The sequence below is a fragment of the Panulirus ornatus genome, chromosome 12 (genome assembly GCF_036320965.1).
Source record: "Panulirus ornatus isolate Po-2019 chromosome 12, ASM3632096v1, whole genome shotgun sequence".
Lineage (NCBI taxonomy): Eukaryota > Metazoa > Arthropoda > Malacostraca > Decapoda > Palinuridae > Panulirus > Panulirus ornatus.
In genome coordinates, this window is record NC_092235.1 from 64,135,084 (window position 1) to 64,153,384 (window position 18,301).

Here is an 18,301-nt window from a genome sequence, read left to right on the forward strand (position 1 = left end):
AAACATCTCATTTCCAGCACATCCATCCTCCTGCGCACAACTCTATCCATAGCCCACGCCTCGCAACCATACAACATTGTTGGAACCACTATTCCTTCAAACATACCCATTTTTGCTTTCCGAGATAATGTTCTCGACTTCCACACATTCTTCAAGGCCCCCAGAATTTTCGCCCCCTCCCCCACCCTATGATCCACTTCCGCTTCCATGGTTCCATCCGCTGCCAGATCCACTCCCAGATATCTAAAACACTTCACTTCCTCCAGTTTTTCTCCATTCAAACTCACCTCCCAATTGACTTGACCCTCAACCCTACTGTACCTAATAACCTTGCTCTTATTCACATTTACTCTTAACTTTCTTCTTCCACACACTTTACCAAACTCAGTCACCAGCTTCTGCAGTTTCTCACATGAATCAGCCACCAGCGCTGTATCATCAGCGAACAACAACTGACTCACTTCCCAAGCTCTCTCATCCCCAACAGACTTCATACTTGCCCCTCTTTCCAAAACTCTTGCATTTACCTCCCTAACAACCCCATCCATAAACAAATCAAACAACCATGGAGACATCACACACCCCTGCCGCAAACCTACATTCACTGAGAACCAATCATATATATATATATATATATATATATATATATATATATATATATATATATATATATATATATATATATATATATATATTTGCTTTTCTAAGTATTTCTCACATACATTCTTCAAAGCAAACACCTAATCCACACATCCTCTACCACTTCTGAAACTACACTGTTCTTCCCCAATCTGATGCTCTGTACATGCCTTTACCCTCTCAATCAATACCATCCCATATAATTTCCCAGGAATACTCAATAAACCTATGCCTCTGTAATTTGAACACTCACTTTTATCCCCTTTGCCTTTGTACAGTGGCACTATGCATACATTCCGCCTATCCTCAGGCACTTCACCATGATCCATACATACAATGAATATCCTTACCAACCTATCTTTTTTTTTCTTTATGAATTCCACTGCAATACCATCGAAACCCGCCGCCTTGCCGGCTTTCATCTTCCGCAAAGTTTTCACTACCTCTTCTCTGTTCACCAAACCATTCTCCTTGACCTTCTCACTTCGCACATCACCCCGACCAAATCACCCTATATCTGCCACTCTGTCATCAAACACATTCAGCGAACCTTCAAAATATTCACTAGATATCCTTTTCACTTCATCATTACTTGTTATTAACTCCCCATTTGCCCCCTTCACCGATGTTCCCATTTGTTCTCTTGTTTTACGCACTTTATTTCCCTCCCTCCAAAACATCTTTTAGAAGAAGACTATAACAAGGAAAAGCACGTAGGTCAATATATGTACTCAAGTCTACTTTGGAAGAAGATTATAACAAGAAAAAGCACGTAGATCAATATATGTACTCAAGTCTACTTTGGAAGAAGATTATAACAAGAAAAAGCACGTAGATCAATATATGTACTCAAATGTACTTTGGAAGAAGATTATAACAAGAAAAAGCACGTAGATCAATATATGCACTCAAGTCTACGTTGGAAGAATATTATAACAAGAAAAAGCACGTAGGTCGATATATGTGCTCAAGTCTATGTTGGAAAAAGATTATAACAAGAAAAAGCACCCTAGGACAAAAACAACAACAATGACACGTTCCCTACCCTCAAAAAACGGAAACAAAAATACAGCTGTAAATATTTTACAAGTGTAATGCAAAAAAAGGAAATAAAAGAAGACTTCCAAGACTCCTCCTCCAAAATTTAAATAGCGTTCAGCACTCGGCTCGCCATCTGCATATATCTATCTATCTCATTTTCACGCGATTTTATTAAAATTTTACGATTCCAGTATCCCAGCTCTTCCATTCACCACCATCTTTACTTGTTCTTTGATAATGATGATAATGATAATATTAATGATGATAATGATAATGATAATTTTTCTTTCTAATTATCCTCGTTTTCTTATCATTTCCATCACTCCCCTCAAGAGCCCTCTCCAAACTCTCCAGCTCCCAGACCCGTTCATCACCTCTAGTGAGCAAACGAGATAATTTCCTCGCTCTCTAAGCCACCGCTGAGCTCCAGGAAAAGAATCAGTCAATCCCTTGTCTGTCTCCCCTTCACCGAGCTCGCCAAGAGTCCTCAGGAGAGAGAGAGAGAGAGAGAGAGAGAGAGAGAGAGAGAGAGAGAGAGAGAGAGAGAGAGAGAGAGAGAGAGAGAGAGAGAGAGAGAGAGAGAGAGAGAGAGAGAGAGAGAGAGAGTCTTCAAGTCTCAAAACCTTTTCCTCCAATCAGCATTCTTTTTTTCTTCGTGCTATCATCTCCATCTACCACTGCAAAGGGCCGTAATGAGTGTCATAAATTCTCTCCAACACCTTCTGATTCAGGTGGTGACTTTTTTCAAAGTTGACGGGGGCGCAGCTTTAAATGTCTCATGAGATGGTATTTTTAAACGTCTTGGAGCGCTAGTTCAATCAAGGAGGTAGGGAGGGTTACATGGCACGATCAAGACATAATAGGGTTTAAATGCCTTAATGGAATTGAGTTGAACTGCTGACCGAGAGGGCTATACAGACAGGAACGAGCATTTCTATTCACTTTTGAAACAATGAATGCCTTATTTCAAGACCAGATGAATATCATGAAAAGAAATATATATATATATATATATATATATATATATATATATATATATATATATATATATATATATATATATATATATATATATATATATATATATTCACATATAGAGCACGTAGCAGTGGAAATTCCATGGCAATAAAAGCAGCTTCTCAAAAGCTTTCTTGCAAAAGTTTTTGTTTTTTTCAGTGCTGTTGTATTCTCTCGTAACTTCAGAGATTTCAGTCACTGGCACCATTTTTTTCAGTACTGGCAAGATGGGTAGTTAGATATCCATGTTTGAAGACATGCCAGAAGTAGACGTTGGTTCTACCGAGCTCACGTTTGGATTATGTTCGAACTTGCTTAGAGCACCTGAAGCTTCGAACTAGCTTATGAGCACCTGAAGCTTCGAAATTGCTTATGAGCACCTGAAGCTTCGATCTTGAAATTCCTCGGGCGTCATTCCTTCCATCACCTTGCTCTTTCTTTTGAAGAGAATGAGAATTAATATAATGCTTATGGAGGTGGAAAGATGGAGTGAAAAAGATTTTGTGTGATCGGGGCCTGAACATGCAGGAGGGTGAAAGGAGGGCAAGGAATAGAGTGAATTGGAGCGATGTGGTATACCGGGGTTGACGTGCTGTCAGTGGATTGAATCGGGGCATGTGGGGCGTCTGGGGTAAGCCGTGGAAAGCTGTGTAGGTATGTATATTTGCGTGTGTGGACGTATGTATATACATGTGTATGGGGGGGGGGGGGGGGTTGGGCCATTTCTTTCGTCTGTTTCCTTGCGCTACCTCGCAAACGCGGGAGACAGCGACAAAGTATAATAAAATATATAAAATAATCAATACATTAAAGAAACGCTAACTAAATCAGTTCCAATATATATATATATATATATATATATATATATATATATATATATATATATATATATATATATATATATATATATATATATATATATATATATGAGGGGGAGGGGGTTGTTATTCCATGTGTGGCGGGGTGGCGATGGGAACAAATAAAGGCAGACAGTATGAATTATGTACATGTGTATATGTCTGTGTGTGTATATATATGTGTACATTGAGATGTATAGGTATGTATATTTGCGTGTGTGGACGTGTATGTATATACATGTGTATGTGGGCAGGTTGGGCCATTCGTCTGTTTCCTTGCGCTACCTCGCTAACGCGGGAGACAGCGACAAAGCAAAATAATATATATATATATATATATATATATATATACCTTTATTTTTCATCTTATCCACCAGAAGACGCTAGGGCATACATACCTACCTACCTACTTACATACATACACTTCGAGGAATATATTCAGTCTTCTGAAAGGTCTAAGGCTCTTCCCACCTTGTGGGCATCACTCACGAGAAGCTATTAATTCCATGCACAATGATTCTCTAACTTCATCAGGGATAATAAACCATAAAGGAGAACTGTACTGGAATGTTTCTGATGTTCCAGGATCAAGAAGACAGGAGGCAAATCGTGGGAGAACCTCACCTTGGTTCAGTCCGTCTTCTCAGGCGATGCCAGGAACAGCATCTGGCACACGTACGTGACTTTATCTGGAAAAGGGACTGTGTTATAAACCAGTATACCCTTTTACTCCGCATCCTCTTAAAAAATCTGAAATCAACATAAGCAAGAGAGAGAGAGAGAGAGAGAGAGAGAGAGAGAGAGAGAGAGAGAGAGAGAGAGAGAGAGAGAGAGTGATTTGTAAGCCCATGATTATAATATATCTACAACAAAGGTTTTCGCTTTTATATTTCTGCGTTTACATCCGTTCTTATGTATATGCCCCCTCCCTCCCTCCCTCCCTGACCGAGAAAGCAACAGCAAGCCACTGACCGATGGCGTTGACCAGGGACTGAGACTTGTCGTGGCGGTGGATGGCAAAGTAGTAGACTGGAAGGCCCGTAGCGAAGATGACCAGGGCTGCCAACATCTCCACCGGCCGGTGTATAACAGGAAACACCGTCAGGAACAGCGAGATGAGACAATAGATTATCGGGAGTCCTATCCACACCTGTGAGGAGAAACAGATTCATCGGTTAGTTTTCTGCATCCGTTGCTGAACTTCTTACCTATCTTCGTCCCATTCCCTTGTCTATCATTCATTCCACTCGAACTCCGCGTTTTTCAAGCACTCAAGGCTCTGCAGAATATGTCAAGTCACTGGAGAAAATCAGCTGCCCTTCCTTGCCTTGATGGGCCTGTGGCGCTCCGGCTGCTTGATGCGGAACCAGATGAAGGCACCGAAGCACCCAAGCCCAACGAGGTTTCCGGCGAAGGAGATATAGTTGATGAGCAGTCGCACGTCTGAGGTTACGAACATTATCATGGAGATGGTGGCCTAGGAAGGAGGGTACGAATTAGTGAAAGCGGTGGACGGGGATCCAAACTTACCGTTCAGAAATGTGAGGATTTATCTGAAATATCTTTTTTTAGGGTGTAAGTACGAATGTACTGATCAAGATTATCTCTTAAGAAAAGCTCACGCATTTTCGATACTTTAGCTCATTTCTGGAGAAAATGCTAAGAAATAAGACCATGGCATTGAAGCGAATGTTATTTTGCAGGTATACTAACCAGGTACCAACCAGGATCCTACCTTCAAGAAGTACATTAAAACCTAGCTAGCATACCTTGAAAAATGTTTATCATTATTATTATCATTATTTTTCAATCCTGCAAGGGAACAAAAAACGTAGATTCCCAGAACAAATATTCGATCCGTGAACAAAAGAAACCAACTGTAAAAGTGAGAGCAGTGACGGGAGTGTAGTTTTCAATGTGGACGAGGGAGAGCACACTGGGCAGCTGGCCTTGCCGCGAACTGACGAAAAGCAGCCTCGAACTCGTGAATATGGATCCGTTGAGACCCCCGCCCGTCGAACAAGCCACGAAGATCGGGATAATCCACGCCATGAATCCCAGAGTCAGGTTGCCGAATGTCTGAGGAATGCCACAAGGGATCGGGGTTGTCTCAAGACGTATCTATGTTTAGCACTGGGTTCACTACTCTGTAAGCATCTATAAAGTAAAAGATAAAGATAATGTTTTTGCGAGTAAGAAGTTGAGTGTGGGCATGAGACTGAGGAACCTAAGGCCATGTTTCACCTGTGTTCATCTGGAATCAAGACTGGGTTCCTGGGATACATTGTCTGGAATGATATCTTCCTAGACCCAGTCAGAAATGATGAAGTTAATATCAAAAATGTTTTGGAGAACGTAGAAAAGTTCCAGTACCATAACGATTTAATGAGCAACATACTTCTGGCACGTGGGAGTTACTCATAATCATGAACGTCACATCCCGTATTACAACTTGCTCCTCAGGACTTTGTATTGTCTCACCATGGCGGTGGGATTTTCATCAGTCCATGGCGGAACACCCATATGAAGTACACACACACACACACACACGTACAGAGTAGCAAGGTATATCACACAATCACATAACAAGAGGATGTTTGACCAAACTCACCACAGCAACGGCAGTAGAGGCAAGCATTTGGTCCGGGCTGAGCACGGCGAAGTAAGCAATATTGGTTAGTGTGTAGATCACTATGACGATGGTGATGGAGATAGCAATGGCTCGCGGCAAGTTCCTGGAAGGGGAGGGATTTAATCACGTGTTGTGTCCAGAGGTACATGTGCACCTGGATGACACGGGCGACGTCGACAAACGTCGTCCAGATTACTGAGGTGTTTTATGATAAGGCCCAAGAGCATGAGCTGCAAGAACAGGCACGTTTAGTAACTAGACTAACAGGCGTCGAATAACATGAAACCTGAGATCCTCATGATTAACGTGTGTGATGTGTCTCACAGCTTTGCAAAATCCAATTCTGTTGTTGGGGAAAGATTTTATACAGTCCCTTATGACATCCCACGCGACAACAATCCATACAATGGGGCTGTGTCTTGTTTATCTGCACGTAAACACGGATTTGACATTCTGAAGCTTCCAGGTTGACAATGGTCGAAGTTGTGTATATGTTTCTGTGGCTTTATGTAGAGACAGATTTCAGTAAAGTTTCATGTAAACATGTCCCTTGACTTTTGCCCACCATTTATATAACAGTGGGAGAGAGAGAGAGAGAGAGAGAGAGAGAGAGAGAGAGAGAGAGAGAGAGAGAGAGAGAGAGAGAGAGAGAGAGAGAGAGAGCTTTGTAAATCGCATGTAAACATACCTGCAAGGGTCTTTCAGCTCTTCCCTGACTACGTTCAAGTTGTCCCTGAAAGAAACAATTATTTGGTATTTAGTGAGTGGAATCAGGGAGACTTATAACACAGACAGACAGAAAAACTGACACACACACACGCACACACACACACACACACACACACACACACACACACATACACACACTGTAGCACACACAGACATACTGTATATGAAATGTGGATGAACCGGTAGTAAACGGAAATAGAGGTGGTGCGGGAAAAATTAACCTGTTATGGCCGGAATAGTGAAGACAAAACCCACCGAAAAGATGAGGTCTAACTTACTCTTGTCCAAAAGGAATACATGACAATACGGAGAGAAAGAGACGTCTGTTGAGGAGGGAGATTAACGATGGGGTCTAAGTTACTCTTGTCCAAAAGGAATACATGACAATACGGAGAGAAAGAGATGTCTGTTGAGGAGGGAGATTAACGATGAGGTCTAAGTTACTCTTGTCCAAAAGGAATACATGACAATACGGAGGGAAAGAGACGTCAGTTGAGTAGGAGGATTAACCCTTTCAATAAGGAAGAAAATATTTATTTACAATAACCACTTAAGGATGGCACACTTAAACAGTTCACAATGGGAAGAGAAATGACAAGAAACAATTGCATTGTGGCCTTGATGGTTTAGATTCCTCCAAAGAGGTTTTGATGAGAATGACAGGCTTCTTGAGTGCAAGAGGGTAAACATCGAACCAACCTATGGGAAAGAAGACTGAGAAACTGTGCAGACTCGGTCTCTCAGAGGAGTGTGATGTCTAAAACATTTTGAAAGATAAGCAGAAATCTTGTATGTGAGTGACTACTTGTGAAGAAGACTGTCAAGGTGAAAGACGTCACGGCTTCAGGAGAAAGTGGTCATGCCTTACAAATCTCTTGGACTCCCATTAGAGAGTGAGCTTCGCTTTTGACAAAAGATGAGCACTGGGTGAGCTGTGTGTTCCTTCATCGAGAGAGAGAGAGAGAGAGAGAGAGAGAGAGAGAGAGAGAGAGAGAGAGAGAGAGAGAGAGAGAGAGAGAGAGAGTGTTTGGTTGGTAAAAGAAGTTTGGTAAGTTTTGTTTACGAAGCTGCGTCTCCAGGCAGGAATATGATGCAGGTTATAACGGAACTAGGGACGCGTGCCAATGAAACCTTCTCGAGATGGATCAAGGTTCACTTGAAGCTGTAAATAACATGAGAGAAGGACTGGACTCATACCTGAATATGTTTGCAGATGATGTCAAGAGGGGAAATAAAGACGATGAGGATTTCTTTACAAGGGAACATTGGGCAATCTTCAAAGTTGGTCTAATACATGATTGAAGAGATCATACCCAAGTAAATGCAAGGTAATGAGTATGGGACAGAGTATGGATAAAAGGATATAACCAGAAGGAGTCTATATGTGAGGGGGCTTTAGGAATCGGCATTATACCTAACAAGTCGCCAGAGTGCCACCTTATGTGAAGTGTAAATGAGATGAAATGTCAGGTGGCAAATATTAGAATCACATATGAGTACATGGATAAGGAAGTGTTCAGCAGACATTTCATAGTGTATCAGGCTAAAAGTAGAATATGCTTCTCAAATCTTGTCACTCCACTTGAAAGAAACATAAGAAAATAATAGAGATGGTCCAGAGGAGGGCACAAAAAAAAAAAAAACGAACCAGAAGAAAGAAGAGTAAGAGGTGACTTGATCACAAATTTCAAGTTTCTAAACTACTTTCAAGATACTGGGAGTGAATATTTCAACGAAGCATTAAAAGATAGAACAGCCAGAGGCCATCACAAGAAATTGAGCAAACATCTTGCTGGAAAAAGGATCAAGAAATACATTTATAAGATCAGAATGATGGTTGAATGGAGTAATCGAAGTGGTAAATGTAAGACATAAAAGCGGTATATTTACAGGCCGCTTCTCTCTCTCTCTCTCTCTCTCTCTCTCTCTCTCTCTCTCTCACCATCCATCATAGGCGTATATACTGTGGTAGAAGGCTGTGGCTAGGAGGCTTGGGTCCCAGTTGGTGCCAGCCATTGGGTCATCGAAGTTCTTGGAGCGCCCCCGTACCAGATGGTTCAAACCTACGACAATGATCATGATGAGGGCCAGCACCTTCGTGAAGGCAAGCACGTCCTGTACCGTCGTGGCCCACTTCACCTTCTTCGTGTTGATCCACGTCAGGAGCCCTGGAAAGACGTGTTTACTGCTGCAGACACATCAGTACGACAGAGAAAGTGTGCGTAAAATCTATGCATTGTATGCAGGAGTTATATTAAACCACGCATCATCACACAGAATCACTGTTTCATAGATTATTCTTATATAACCAAGTCTACTGTAATGGCAGGCTGTTTTCAGCAAAGCCAACGTCGTCTTAAATACCACCGAGAGCATGAAGGCATGAACTTCAGATGCATAAACCATATGAGGCAGGAGTGGCCTTTTTCCTTTACCTCAGATGCAGTCATGGTTTTGTTGATTCATGATCCCCGTCCAAATACTGTGGCCTCATGATCTGTGTCGAAATATTATGACCTCATGATTTAAATCAACAATAGTGACCTCATGATCAACATAACCTCACCATGAACGAATCCTCATTACACACACACACGCGCGCGCACACATACAGTCGAGACTCACATATAAGAAGGATTCCGACAAGCGTAAGGGCTGCCTGTGGCGGTTCCTGGCAATCGGGGAAGAACGGCTGAAGGATGTAGTGGGCGAAAGTGAGGGAGCCTATGGCTCTACTGCTGGGGATACTGATCATGACAAGCATCCAGACGTAGAGGAAGGCAGGCAGGGGGCCGAACGCTTCGTAGAGGTAGGTGTAGTTTCCTCCGCTCTGTGGAATCATCATACCTAAGGACAATGTCCCCCCCCCCCCAAGAAAATTATATATGAAGATAATGTGTGGTGTCTCATCTTCAGCCACTGCGTCTGAAAGCAAAAACTGGTTTAAGTATAAAAGACTAACTGGAGGACTATAGGGGAAAAAAAAAGGAATTTGTATGGGATACGTCGACAATAACCCAAGACCTTGCAGAGGAATTAGTACGCCTCTCTTTTTTTTGTAAAAATGAGATAAGGATCTGACCACCCTGTATAGAAATGTATCGCTCTGTGGAAGGATTATACTACGTAGATTTGACCATCCTCTTTAGCAATATATCGCTCACACCGTCATAAAATGACAGAGTTTCTAGTAAATTGTTGACAAAATCTCATCGAAAGTCTGGCAGGGTTAGGGGTGCTGAGATGTGAGTGAGTTATCAGTCGCTGATGGCAGCTTTGAGTGAGTAGCTTCCGAAATGGTGTTCCTAATGTCTTGAAGTCTTATGATACCAGTGAACTGCTCTAATAGCGGAGTGAAGCAATTCATGAACTGCAGCGATGACTCATACTAGTTGCCGCACAGGGGAGAATACATTTCACACGACCATGAGGGATGATTAGAAAACAATGGATCTATTCTGCCCGTCGTGCATACATTAGGCAGGGAAGAGACGGTTCATCCTCGCTGTGGAAATGTCAAGGTTGACCATCAGGGGAAACAAAAACAACAACAGGGAAACGTTGCATATAAGAAAATGTTAAAAAGAGAAACGAAAGTAGTTATTGAGTGCATTCTTATATAGGGGTTCCCCAGAAATATCAAGCAATGCAAATTATCTTTAAGTGTACTGTACACGCCCCCATCCGCTTTCTATAAAGGAAGTCTGTTGTCCAATACTAATAAGGTAATTATGTATGTATTTCCTCCCTTAGTTATTGTGTGTGTGTGTGTGTGTGTGTGTGTGTGTGTGTGTGTGTGTGTGTATGTGTGTGTGTGTGTGTGTGTGTGTGTGTGTGTGTGTGTGTGTGTGTGTGTGTGTTAAACCTTTTTAAGTACGTGTTATTGGGATGTCTTCATTTCATATTCACTCCACGCACTGGACGCTTATTCACACACGAGATTCTTCTCCTCTGGTCCTCTGGTTTTAGAAGATCTCAAAGAACAATATCTCTCTCTCTCTCTCTCTCTCTCTCTCTCTCTCTCTCTCTCTCTATATATATATATATATATATATATATATATATATATATATATATATATATATATATATATATATGAGTCCACGGGGAAAATGAAACACGATAAGTTTCCAAGTGCACTTTTGTGTAATGATCACATCATCAGGGGAGATACAAGAAAGAAATATAACAGTCAGTTGATATGCAAGGAAGAGACGTAGCTAGGACGCCATTTGGTAAACAAGTGATCACATACATGTGTATGTGAGTGGGTTGGGCCATTCTTTCGTCTGTTTCCTTGCGCTACCTCGCTAACGCGGGAGACAGCGACAAAGTATAATGATAATAATAAATAAATAAATGAATATATATATATATATATATATATATATATATATATATATATATATATATATATACTCGTATTGTCTGATTTCCGTCGAGCCGTTACGCCCGAACTCACCACCATGACGTCGCCCTTGGATTGAGTAACGTGTTAGACAGTTTCCGCAACACGAACGCGCGTAAATATCAGAAAATTGCCTCATCTACACCAAAATAAATACATTTCTACCACTTAATCCGCGGAACCCTCATGAAATAATCATGCTTATTGTCAGTCTCGGAATCACATCACTGGTTCACAGTCCCCGAGCATGTTTTTGCTGTGTGGTGTGGGCTATAGTCGAAAGAGATGCATTTAGACTAAGGAATCCTGTCAGGATATACGTGCCTTACACACGAAAAACATTTACAGCGTATCATGTACTATGGTCACGATGGCATATGAAGTACAGTACGGTAACCTAAGAATATTTGATAGCGTCATTAAAGAGATAAAAGAAAACAAAACACCGTGACCAAACATAGCACCTCGCTCTCGTCCCCAGCCAGTCCCTCAATATGGCTGGCAACAACGCTCGCCTCAATTCATGTTCAACAAATGATCTGGCATATAGTAAACAAGGTCTATGAAGTGGTTAGTGTATATAAGTTTCTTTCTTACGTTCCATTTTTGTGAATGAAACGAATGGCTACGTTCGTTGGCTGTAAAGGCTTTTTTTGCATGTGCAAATTTTTATTCTTATATTTCAATGCATTGGTGTTTTCCAAAGTTTTTGTTGAGCTGTATTTGTTACTTGTTTAAATGAGTTTGTGTGAAAATGTCTAGCGCACTTACATATCTGAACATGGTAAGTAAAATGTACTATATATATATATATATATATATATATATATATATATATATATATATATATATATATATATATTGTTAAGTATTCCTGGGAAATTATATGGGAGGGTATTGATTGAGAGGGTGAAGGCATGTACAGAGCATCAGATTGGGGAAGAGCAGTGTGGTTTCAGAAGTGGTAGGGGATGTGTGGATCAGGTGTTTGCTTTGAAGAATGTATGTGAGAAACACTTAGAAAAGCAAATGGATTTGTATGTAGCATTTATGGATCTGGAGAAGGCATATTGTAGAGTTGATAGAGATGCTCTGTGGAAGGTATTATGAATATATGGTGTGGGAGGCAAGTTGTTAGAAACTGAAAAATTTTTATCGAGGATGTAAGGCATGTGTACGTGTAGGAAGAGATGAAAGTGATTGGATCTCAGTGAATGTAGGTTTGCGGCAGGGGTGTGTGACGTCTCCATGGTTGTTTAATTTGTTTATGGATGGGGTTGTTCGGGAGGTGAATGTAAGAGTTTTGGAAAGAGGGGCAAGTATGCAGTCTGTTGTGGATGAGAGAGCATGGGAAGTGAGTCATTTGTTGTTCGCTGATGATACAGCGCTGGTGGCTGATTCGTGTGAGAAACTGCAGAAGCTGGTGACTGAGTTTGGTAAAGTGTGTGAAAGATGAAAGCTGAGAGTAAATGTGAATAAGAGCAAGGTTATCAGGTACAGTGGGGTTGAGGGGCAAGTCGACTAGGAGGTAAGTTTGAATGAAGAAAAACTGGAGGAAGTAAAGTGTTTTAGATGTCTGGGAGTAGATTTGGCAGCGGATGGAACCACGGAAGTGGAAGTGAATCATAGGATGGGGGAGGGGGCGAAAGTTCTGGGAGCGTTGAAGAATGTGTGGAAGTCGAGAACATCATCTCGGAAAGCAAAAATGGATATGTTTGAAGGAATAGTGGTTCCAACAATGTTATATGGTTGCGAGGCGTGGGCTATGGATAGAGTTGTGCGGAGGAGGGTGGATGTGCTGGAAATGAGATGTTTGAGGACAATATGTGGTGTGAGGTGGTTTGATCGAGTAAGTAATGATAGGGTAAGAGAGATGTGTGGTAATAAAAAGAGTGTGGTTGAGAGAGCAGAAGAGGGTGTTTTGAAATGGTTTGGTCACATGGAGAGAATGAGTGAGGAAAGATTGACCAAGATGATATATGTGTCGGAGGTGGAGGGAACGAGGAGAAGTGTGAGACCAAATTGGAGGTGGAAAGATGGAGTGAAAAAGATTTTGAGTGATCGGGGCCTGAACATGCAGGAGGGTGAAAGGTGTGCAAGGAATAGAGTGAATTGGAACGATGTGGTTACCATACCGGGGTCTACGTGCTGTCAATGGATTGAACCAAGGCATGTGAAGCGTCTGGGGTAAACCTTGGAAAGTTCTGTGGGGCCTGGATGTGGAAAGGGAGCTGTGGTTTCCGTGCATTATTACATGACAGCTAGAGACTGAGTGTGAACGAATGTGGCCTTTGTTGTCTTTTCCTAGCGCTACCTCGCGCACATGAGGGGGGAGGGGGTTGTTATTTCATGTGTGGCGGGGTGGCGATGGGAATGAATAAAGGCAGACAGTATGGATTATGTACATGTGTATATATGTATGTGTCTGTGCGTATATATATGTATACGTTGAGATGTATAAGTATATGTATTTGCGTGTGTGGACGTGTATGTGGGTGGGTTGGGCCATTCTTTCGTCTGTTTCCTTGCGCTGCCTCGCTAACGCGGGAGACAGCAACAAAGCAAAATAAGTAAATAAATAAATAAATAAATATATATATATATATATATATATATATATATATATATATATATATATATTTTTATTTATTTACTTATTTTGCTTTGTTGCTGTCTCCTGCGTTAGCGAGGTAGCGCAAGGAAACATATATTCATATATTCATATGAGTTCAAGGGGAAAATGAAACACGATGAGTTCCCAAGTGCACTTTCGTGTAATAATCACATCATCAGGGGAGACACAAGAGAGAAATATAACCGTCAGTTGATATACAACCAAGAGACGTAGCTAGGACGCCATTTTGTAATCATGCAATTATCCAAATGGGAGACCAAATTGCTCCACACACCTCCGCGAGACCCTGACTGCGTCGATGGCGACATTCGGCCATGTTCTGTGACGTCGCCCTAAGCTGGCGGCTGATGACGGCTTTAAGCATCCTGCACGACGTCGCAGGAATATCGAATCTTGTCTGAAAGCGAGTGTGTGGCAAGCGCTCGTTTATCAAGGATGGAGCTTGGATCTCTGATAATGACATCGACTGACCTTCCTACGGCATAGTGTGTCTCGTATTGTTTTGCCGATGCCAATGAGATTGACTGCATGAGGCTGCTCCTTCTCTACAGGACGTCCTTACGGCGCTTTACGACGTCCCCTGAAGGATCTTTCGTGACGTCATGTAGCCTTGAGGAGGTCTTGTAACTGCTGAAACTTGCCATGAGGCGAAATACCTTCTTAACTTCTGATTTACCAATTCGATGAACTAGAAGGAGAGCCGTAAATACGTTTAAGCATACGCTTGGTGAATATTTCGCTTCGAATCTACGACACTGACATTTTCGTCTTTTTTGTGGTATAAAATCTTTACTTAATTATACTTAATGGCCGTCTCCCGCGTCAGCTAGGTAGCGCAAGGAAACAGACGAATGGCCCAACCCACCCACATACACATGTATATACATAGATGCCCACACACGCACATATACATACCTATACATTTCAACGTATACATACATACATACACATACACAGACATATACATATATTCATATGTACATATTTATATTTGCTGCCCTCATCCATTCCTGTCGCCACCCCGCCACACATGAAATAGTATCCCTCCCTCCCCCGCACGCGAGGTAGCGCTAGGAAGACATAAAAGGCCACATTCGTTCACACTCAGTCTCTAACTGTCAAGTGTAATGCACAGAAACCACAGGCTCCCTTTCCACTCTCAAGGCCCCAAAAACCTTTCCATGGTTTTCCCCTGACACTTCACATGCCTTGGTTCAATCCACTGACAGCACGTCGACTCTGGTATACCACATCGTTCCAATTCGCTGCATTCCTTGCATGCCTTTCACCCTCTATGTTCAGGCCCTGATCGCTCAAAATCTTTTCCACTCCATCCTTCTACCTCCAATTTGGTCTCCCACTTCTCCTTGTTCCCTCCACCTGTGACACATATATCCTCTCTGTCAATCTCTCCTCACTCATTCTCTCCGTGTGACCAAACCATTTCAACATACCCTCTTCTGCTCTCTCAACCACACTCTTTTAATTTCCACACATCTCTCTTACCCTCTCATTACTAACTCCATCAAACCACCTCACGCCACATATTGTCCTCAAACATTTCATTTCCAACACATCTACCCTCCTCCGCACAATCATATAGCCCATGCCTCGCAACTATATAACATTGTTGGAACCACAATTCCTTCAAACATACCCATTTTTGCTTTCCGAGATGATGTTCTCGCCTTCCACACATTTTTCAAAGCTTCCAGATCCTTCGCACCCTCCCCCACCCTGTGTCTCACTTCCACTTTCATGGTTCCATCCGATGCTAAATCCACTTCCAGATATCTGAAACACCTCACTTCCTCCAGTTTTTCTCCATTCAACTTACCTCCCAATTAACTTGTCCCTCACCCCCACTGAATCTAATAACCTTGCTCTTATTCACACTTACTCTCAGCTTTCTTCTTTTACACACTTTGCCAAACTCAGTCACCAACTTCTGCAGGTTTCTCACCCGAATTAGCCACCAGCGCTGTATCATCAGCGAACAATATACATACATATATATATATATATATATATATATATATATATATATATATATATATATATGTGTGTGTGTGTGTGTGTGTGTGTGTGTGTGTGTGTTTGTGTGTGTGTGTGTTTGTGTGTGTGTGTGTGTGTGTGTGTGTGCTTTTACATACCACACTAATCTGTACGTTTCTGTTCTCCTCCACTATCACAAACAACCAAGTTAGGACCCAGTGATCTGTTTCTGCTTAATTTCCTCTGTGTTCCCCGTGCAGTCGCACATTATCATTCTACTTTGCTTTATTGTTAGTGTTCATTATTGTTCTTATGTTTTGGTTATACTATTTCCGCTACTGTTGTTTGTGTGGTGGTCCATAGTGTTTCTATCATTAGTATTCAAGTGGTGTTCCATGGTTTTTCTATCATTAGTGTTCTCGTGGTGTTTCTATTATTAGTGTTCACGTGGTGTTCCATAGTGTTTCTATCATTAGTGTTCACGTGGTGTTCCATGGTTTTTCTATCATTAGTGTTCACGTGGTGGTCCATTGTGCTTCTATCATTAGTGTTCACGTAGTGTTCCATAGTGTTTCTATCATTAGTGTGTTTCTATCATTAGTGTTCACGTGGTATTCCACAGTGTTTCTATCATCAGTGTTCACGTGGTGGTCCATAGTGTTGCTATCATTAGTGTTCACGTGGTGTTCCATAGCGTTACGCTAATGGATGTTTACACAGCGTTTCGTGGTGCTAGTGTCACTATGGTCAAGAAGGATCGCGGTGCCAAAACATTGGTCAGGCGGGCTGACTGAAGAGAGTACTTACCTAACTCGGCGTAGCAGAGACCACCCACCATTGACATCAACCCTGTGGCCACCCACACCAAAAGGGACATCCCCACACTGCCCGTGTACTGCAGGACGGCCCTGGGTGACACGAAGATGCCAGAGCCGATGATAATGCCTACGATGACCCCTATACAGTCCACCAGCCCAAGCTCCCTCTTCAGCCTCACTCCGGACTCGCTCCCTTTGTCGTCCGCCGCCTTTTCAGATTCAAAGTCACTTTTCTCTTCCTTTTGAGTCTCACATTCTGTCTTCGGTGTCTCATCTTCTTCTCCCTGTTTGTTACGTTGAGAAAGATTTTGCTTCTTTCTTGTAGGTGGCACTGGCGGATTATCGTTGCCTGCTGTTTCAGGAGAGGTGTTTCCTTGGCTTTCTGAAGTTTGGTTGATGACATCAGAACTGGCATTTCCTGCTGGAGCGGGACGATCGTTTTCTGCATCGGCAACGTCCAGTACTGACTGAGCCCCTTGGTCTTCGCCATCTGTAGGGGCTGCGAAGGAAGAGGTGGAGGAGGAGGAAGGCCTTAGATGCCTCGAAGGTGGGGAGGAATCGTCAGAGTTTGTAGATTTGTCCATGGTGTTGTGAACACTGCCTGTTCGGAGGCTACACTGAGCTGACAATCCCCTTGTCTCTCCCTCAGTGTCCACCAACTCAAAAGGGCAGTTGCTGTGCAGTTGCTGTCTTGGAAATTCCCAGCGGCAACAAGCTGCTTTCTGCGCTGCCTGGCGTAAGAGTACATATATGAGTTTATATCAAAAATAACCAGTAAATAAAATCAACAAAATAGACACATGCAGTAACGATGAAAATGGAATCGTTCCTGTATCTGTAATTTTTAATTATATAGATATAACAGAGGACATAACCTTCCACAAGAGGTTACCCTGGAAAAAAAAATGAATACAGGTTTGAGCGTATGGTTCTGAATCACTTTTACTTTTTTCCACATTTCTCATATGTCGCCTGATGAGCACACTGAAGAGCCTTCTAATGGAACCCTCTTAGGTTCCTTAACTCTATCTTAAGGTTTCTATAAGTACCATGACAACAGCGAAAAATTTCCTATTTTCAAAATCGACGTAAGGAACAGCCTTCGGTCTTAACGGATGATTTTTTTTTTTTCAAATACAGTTACAAAAATGCTGAAAAGAGAAGACTGTTTATTCCGTGGTTCTCTCATTTCTCATCAATGATTCCATGAACGAACCCCACAAGCTTCAGATGCAACGACCGTTTCGAGAACTACTGCTGACGTACTTCACCGCTGTCTCAAGGACGCTGACGCCCATGTTAATGCGTTCCTTAGAATAGAGGAAAATAAACCAAGAGATCGTATACACTAAAAGCGAAAAAGTATTTAGGGAAAAGTATTTTCTTTTCTTTTTTACTGTTTAAAGTTATCGTTTCTGAAGTTAATGAGAACACCGGCAGGATACTGAGCGGTCATCCACGGTTCTGGTGTGACGGGCGAGTTCCGTGTTTGACGACCTTGGTGTGGGAACTTCACCATACACGGGAGAA

The 18,301-nt window shown here is 42.1% G+C and overlaps 1 protein-coding gene across 2 annotated transcripts; it reads right to left on the bottom strand.

Annotated features, from left to right (window-relative positions):
• Positions 1-762: 762 nt before the first annotated feature.
• On the bottom strand, positions 763-17,442 carry LOC139752145 (Y+L amino acid transporter 2-like). Of its 2 annotated transcripts, XM_071668071.1 has the most exons (10): positions 16,761-17,442; positions 9,541-9,762; positions 8,858-9,083; positions 6,875-6,919; positions 6,166-6,289; positions 5,433-5,633; positions 4,882-5,031; positions 4,527-4,704; positions 4,179-4,243; positions 763-3,134 (listed from the first exon to the last, which is right to left on the bottom strand). In XM_071668071.1, exons 1-9 carry the CDS (start codon positions 17,353-17,355, stop codon positions 4,185-4,187), a joined length of 1,800 nt encoding a protein of 599 aa, XP_071524172.1. In that variant the 5' UTR covers positions 17,356-17,442; the 3' UTR covers positions 763-3,134; positions 4,179-4,184. The 2 variants fall into 2 exon arrangements, with proteins under 2 accessions (XP_071524172.1, XP_071524173.1); XM_071668072.1 differs by lacking the exon at positions 9,541-9,762 and having other exon boundaries at positions 2,905-3,134.
• Between the last annotated feature and the right edge of the window lie 859 nt (positions 17,443-18,301).

Excerpts from the sequence above, each read along its gene's own strand:
- LOC139752145 (XM_071668071.1), bottom strand. The coding sequence starts at position 17,355 with ATGGACAAATCTACAAACTCTGACGATTCCTCCCCACCTTCGAGGCAT. Across the intron at positions 9,084-9,540 it reads TGTCGGAATCCTTCTTATAT|GGCTCCTGACGTGGATCAAC; the intron begins GTGAGTCTCGAC and ends ACGTCTTTCCAG. Across the intron at positions 6,920-8,857 it reads ATATACGCCTATGATGGATG|GGACAACTTGAACGTAGTCA; the intron begins GTGAGAGAGAGA and ends TGTTTCTTTCAG.